The following is a 5976-nucleotide window of genomic DNA, read 5'->3' on the forward strand; positions in this document are numbered from 1 at the left end:
TTAAATCATTACCTGATACTCTTAAATATGCTTATTTTGATGAAAAAAAGATATATCTTGTTATTATTAGTGCTAACCTTTAAGAGCAGGAAGAAGAGAAATTATTGAAAACTCTGAAAAAGCACCGTGCTGCCATTGGATATACTCTTGATGATCTTAAGGGCATTAGTCCCACTCTATGCCAGCACAAAATAAAATTGGAGAAATACGCTAAACCGTTTGTTGATCACCAACGACAATTAAATTCTAAGATGAAAGAAGTGGTAAGAAATGAAATATTAAAGCTTCTGGAGGCAGGTATAATTTATCCTGTTGTTGATAGTCAATGGGTAAGTCATATCCATTGTGTCCCTAAGAAGGAAGGTATTATTATTGTTCCTAATGATAAAGAATTGTTACAGGTTATAGAATAGTAACTGATTTCCGCAAATTAAATAAAGCTATTAGAAAGGATCATTACCCTTTATCTTTTATTGATCAAATGCTAGAAAGATTATTCAAACATCTTCGATCGCTCTGTCAACTCAAACGGACAAAAAAGACGAAAACAACTTCCATTTGCTTGCGTCGGACAGTTTTTTTTTTGAACAAAGTATAGACACAAGCGCTCATACATACGCGCATACACTCACCCTATCCCTATGAGCACCTTCGTTCATCTTGAGATTTATTAAGTCACTGTAGACGCCTTGTCATCGACAGGAACGTCTCTTCCCACTGAAAACGTATCGCCAGAAATCCTAAAATAAACTCGGAAACAATGCGAGCACCAGTACTTGAACCATGATGGGTTAAGTATACCACCGTCCCTCTAACAATCCAACCACATTGTTGGTTCGCCTTGCGTCGGAAAGTTGAAGTTGGCCTAACAATGTCATTTAAATCCAATTTGTCTAATCACAAGTATATAATGTAGCAACAAAAAACAAAAAAAACTAGAAAAAAAAAGATCATAAATAAAAAGGATATCAACTTAGATGTGACATAATTATGTCACATCTAAATGTGTTCTAGATAGACCTCTCCAAAAAAAATCCTATTTAAATCATGTCTGGCCCGCTGTTTCCGGCGGCACCGCGGCGGAGATTGCCGTGCCAATGATTGCCACGCTCAGTTGAACCGATGGAAGCCTCCTGGGTCGCGTTGACACATATCCGCGCCGCGTACAGCGTGCCGAGCCGCTGCTGCTGCCTGCCTGCCTGTGCAAAGTCTTATCCGCGTCTAGTATCTTCACAGAAATTCGGCTGCCGCGCGCACGGCAAACGCCCTGCATCGCGCTATGCCTGGGTCGCTCGAGGTTCGTTGGTGAGTTGATGCGAGCACGTCGCCGTGCCTGGCTCCTGCTCCTACCCATATATCACAGAAAAATAAGGGGAAAATACACATGGACTTGGCTCGATCGATACAAGCAAGGAACAAAAAACACCCACGTCCAGGGAGGAACGGCTGACGCAACGAATCAACCACAGGAGCTAGAGCCTCACCCTCACGGCAAATGGCGATTCCACGACACCCAAACCCGGCGTAGATCGTGGTCACCGGCGCAGCAAGACGCCAACTGGGCGCAGATCGTGTGTGGGTGGGTCTCAACTTGTGGGCCACCAACCAGCGACCCGAGAAATATTCTGTATTTTTCTGGACAGTCGTCGCCGGCTCCGCGATATCCCCATTGCAGTTGCCGCCCCCGCGGTTGGCGCGTTCCCCCGATGGTCGCCCCGCTCTCCCGAGTCCTCGCCGCCCTCCTCGTCATCGGCCTCCATGTCCACGCCGCCCACGCTCTCTCAGGTGGAGTAATCCGGCCATCATCCCAGGTTCTTGCTCCAGCCTCATCGGCATCCGTTCATGGACCTCACCGGCATTCCTTCGTTCGTTCGCCGCAGGGTACCAGATAAACTGCGGCGCGCGCGGCGAGCGCGTGGCCGGCAACGTGACATGGGTCCCGGACGGGCCGTTCGTGCGCGCCGGCAACGCCGCCGCCGTCCCGTCCCCGCCGCCCGGGATGCCGCCGATGCTCGCGTCGCTCCGCTACTTCCCGGACGCGTCCGCCAGGAAGCACTGCTACGTGCTCCCCGCGCAGAGGAAGGCCACGTACCTGGTCCGCACCACGTACTACTACGGCGGGTTCGACGGCGGCGAGGTACCGCCCGTGTTCGACCAGATCATCGAGGGCACGCGGTGGAGCGAGGTCGACACGGCGGCCGACTACGCCCGCGGCCGCGCCACCTACTTCGAGGCCGTCGTGCGCGCCACTGGCCGGCAGGTCAGCGTCTGCCTGGCCAGGAACGCGGCCACCGCGCCCACGTCCAGCCCCTTCATCTCCGCGCTCGAGGTGGTGCCGCTGGACGACTCGGTGTACAACGCCACTGACTTCTCCTCCTACGCCCTCAGCACCATCGCGCGCCACAGCTTCGGCCACCACGGCGACACCCTCAGGTAACAGTCGGTCACCATGGCTGCCATGCCTCTGTTCTCCGCTGCAATCCGCATCACAGGTGTTCGATCATCCACGAATTCTTGATCACGCGAAATGCGCCATTCTGCAGCCAGCCAGGGGATGAGTTCAACCGGTACTGGGAGCCGTACAGCGACGGCGCCCCGGTGGTGGAGAGCCAGGGGAGCGTGGCGCCGGCGGCGTTCTGGAACAAGCCACCGGAGGACGTGTTCCGGCGAGGGGTGACGGCCAGACGCGGGGACACCCTCGAGCTGCAGTGGCCGCCGGCGCCGCTGCCCAAGGCCAGCTACTACCTGGCGCTCTACTTCCAGGACAACCGGACGCCAAGCCCCCTGAGCTGGAGAGTCTTCGACGTCGCGGTCAACGGGCAGGCCTTCTTCGCCGGCCTGAATGTCTCGACGGCGGGATCAATGCTGTACGGCGCCGCATGGCCGCTGTCCGGGCAGACCAAGATCACGCTGACGCCCGCCCCGGGGTCGCCGGTCGGGCCGGTGATCAACGCGGCGGAGGTCATGATGGTTGTTCCGCTCGGAGGGAGGACTCATCCTAGAGATGGTACTAACAAAGATCCGATCAATGCAGCACTGCAGCAGCTTCCATGCCTGCGCCATGGCTGATCCAGCCTCTTTCCTCACGAGAACTCTGTAAATCATTCATGCATTTTACTCCATCATTTTGCTGCAGTGATCGGCATGGAGGGGCTCGCGAGAGGCTTCGCCAACCCGCCGTCGGACTGGAGCGGCGATCCTTGCTTGCCCGTGGGGAACTCCTGGACCGGCGTTTCCTGCAGCCAGGGTGCACTTGCTCGAGTAACTGCTCTGTAAGTTGCAAACAAGATCAGTATGTACTATGTTCTTTCCAATTTCAATGTCTCAACAATGGACGATGAGCTTTGTGCATTTTCTGCTGCAGCAACCTCACCAATTTCAGTGTTGGAGGGTCGATATCTGACCACATTGCTAATCTGACTGCAATCTCCAGCGTGTAAGTTTCTTGACACAAACTGATGTCAGATGTGCATAACTAAATTGATGAAAGGCTTTGTTGAGTAATGGTTGGGTTTCTGATTGGAGAAAGGCTTTGTTGCTGCAGCTGGCTTGCGGGGAACAATCTGACAGGACAAATTCCAATCATGAGCTCCCTGCATCATTTGGCATCCTTGTAAGTGTAAAAATAGATGATCATATGTGTGCAAAATGATCGTCTGAAGGTTCATAATTACAAATTTACTATTACTCGACAAAATGAAGATGCTGGCTGTTCCATTTCACTACTTAATCCGGGTTGCATTTCTGACCTGAAGGCACCTGGAGGACAACCATTTGACAGGGCCGATTCCTCCGTTGCTGGGAGACCTTCCAAGACTTCAGGAACTGTAAGTGGCTTCAGCATGCACTCCATGCTTTGTCAAGCGGCTGCTGCATTATCCAGTCATGATGTTGCTCAATTGACATACATGTTGCAATTTCTGACAACTTGAATTCTTGTTCAACAGGTTTGTGCAGAACAACAATTTACAGGGCAACATTCCGATCGGCCTCAACAGAACGAGCATTACATTCAAGTGAGTGATCACCGACATTGTACTACAGTATTATATTTTAGTGGAGCATTCTATTTTTCGAGAGCTTGTGATACCATATAGTCTTGCAGCGAATGACGAATTCATACTTTGACAGGTACACACCTGGGAATAACCTTAACCAACAATAATGTCGCAAGGAACAGAACATCAGATGTTCATGGGATAGTGAGAAGCCATTGACAGACAACAGTGTGAGAATGAGTACTGCACATGCATATCTAATTGGCAGAAGACAATGTTGGCTTATTTCTCTTTCGGTATTGCCAATGTTTTTGTTCTTTCTTGATTTTTTTGGGAGACAAAGGTGTTACTATTGTATATGCCAACTGTACACTATGAACTTCGTCGCACTTGATTCCATTTATTTATGTGTATATGTAAATTTGTAAATTTGTAAATTTGTTAGAGAGGCAATCACATAATATGCTTTTTTTTATCAATGTGGATGCCAGAGGCAACCTCTCTATTCGAAGAAAGTTTAAGGCCTCATTTTTTCACGATTACAAGGAAGACGGACCCAAGTACACATAACAAAGTTCTCTGCTCTGATGCAGCTGGCGTCGAAACGATCTGACGCCGTGTGCACATCTTCTTACGGCACTCTTCCTCAATGCAGTTTTGTATGGTTCATTCGGTAGAATTTTCTTCCACACCATAGTCCGAAACAGAATGGCCTCCTTTGTATGTACTTCCGACAGGGTGCTTGATTTTCTCAGCACATACATAGCAATTTTGTATGGGATGTACTTACACTCAACTTCTTGTTTACGACCACCTATGAAAAAAATAACCGCGTTAGGGTTCCAAGAAGTAAATACAACCAGTCATGCCAAACATTCCATCAATGGTACTCTACAAGGAAATGGTATTCTTTCATGACAGTTAGGTACAGAAAAAGGGTCTACTTCAGTCCAAAACTAGTTTAGCAAATTACACAAGGGTCAGAAACATAATAATTAGTACAAGAACAATGCATATTCCAGAGTTTCTGGAAAGAAAATAAAAACAATATGATGGCATCAAAGCCCGCGGATAAAAAGAAACGGAGCTTACCAGCACAGTTATCATCAACAATGTCGCATGCGCTGACGCGATAATATCCATTGGAGGCATTGTCGTTATTATCCATTTCTGCCATCAACTCAGAAAAGAAGATTTGCTCTGACCCTGTGGCAACGTTCCTCGCCTTGAAGTTCATGTGCAAATAGGCGAAGTAGCCCTCGATGAAATCAAAAACATTGTTCAAGCGCACATGTGTAAACTCATAGCGATCCTGCGGATGGAAAGATCATAAGTTGGAAATCAAAATGGAGAATGTGAGCGAAAAGCACAGATATGAACAGAACATATTTTTCAGATAAAGGAAGAAACATGTAGGAACAGATAAAGCAATGCTTACAGGGTGACTCTTATGATAGAAAACCAAGGACATGTTGGCTCTCTTCTTGTATAGACGCCTCCAACGGGATATCCGTTCATCTGGTGTCAAAAAGAGTAGCTGAAGACCCGTAAACACTGCTCCGGCATCATATGCACCGCCTTCCTCTGTGTCGCTCTCTCCGGCAGGTTTGTCTCCTGATGTTTCTGCATCGGTTACAGGTTTGCTGCAGGCACCAATATGACGCAATTTCAGTTTCTGTACAAGGTAGCTAATGGTGGAAATTTGAATAGAAAGACTAAAAGTTTCTGAACTTATAATCAATAGTAAAAACAAAACTAAAATACTATTTGAAGCACTGGATTTGTTATTGACATTTGCTATTTTATAGAAGGTCAAGTTCAGATTGTCTGAGCGTCTCTGCGTATGTTATTTTGATGAGGAGGAGGCTAGTACTTCCCACAGAAAGCAATATGTCCATATGAACTTCTATGTTCACACAGAGTCTGAAAGGCTTCCGCAGCTTGTGTTTGCGGAGTTTGTCGAAGCTAATAGGAATGA

The 5976-nt window shown here is 48.3% G+C and overlaps 1 protein-coding gene across 1 annotated transcript; it reads left to right on the forward strand.

The window, feature by feature from the left end:
- Positions 1–1530: 1530 nt before the first annotated feature.
- LOC125509552 (probable LRR receptor-like serine/threonine-protein kinase At1g67720) lies at positions 1531–4473 on the forward strand. Its single transcript, XM_048674541.1, has 9 exons — positions 1531–1785; positions 1881–2433; positions 2544–3007; positions 3137–3272; positions 3365–3436; positions 3545–3613; positions 3756–3827; positions 3948–4016; positions 4132–4473. Exons 1-9 carry the CDS (start codon positions 1707–1709, stop codon positions 4163–4165), a joined length of 1548 nt encoding a protein of 515 aa, XP_048530498.1. The 5' UTR covers positions 1531–1706; the 3' UTR covers positions 4166–4473.
- Positions 4474–5976: the final 1503 nt, after the last annotated feature.

The sequence above is a fragment of the Triticum urartu genome, chromosome 5 (genome assembly GCF_003073215.2).
Source record: "Triticum urartu cultivar G1812 chromosome 5, Tu2.1, whole genome shotgun sequence".
Lineage (NCBI taxonomy): Eukaryota > Viridiplantae > Streptophyta > Magnoliopsida > Poales > Poaceae > Triticum > Triticum urartu.

Excerpts from the sequence above, each read along its gene's own strand:
- LOC125509552 (XM_048674541.1), top strand. The coding sequence starts at position 1,707 with ATGGTCGCCCCGCTCTCCCGAGTCCTCGCCGCCCTCCTCGTCATCGGC. Across the intron at positions 1,786-1,880 it reads CGCCGCCCACGCTCTCTCAG|GGTACCAGATAAACTGCGGC; the intron begins GTGGAGTAATCC and ends CGTTCGCCGCAG. Across the intron at positions 3,008-3,136 it reads GAGGACTCATCCTAGAGATG|TGATCGGCATGGAGGGGCTC; the intron begins GTACTAACAAAG and ends ATTTTGCTGCAG.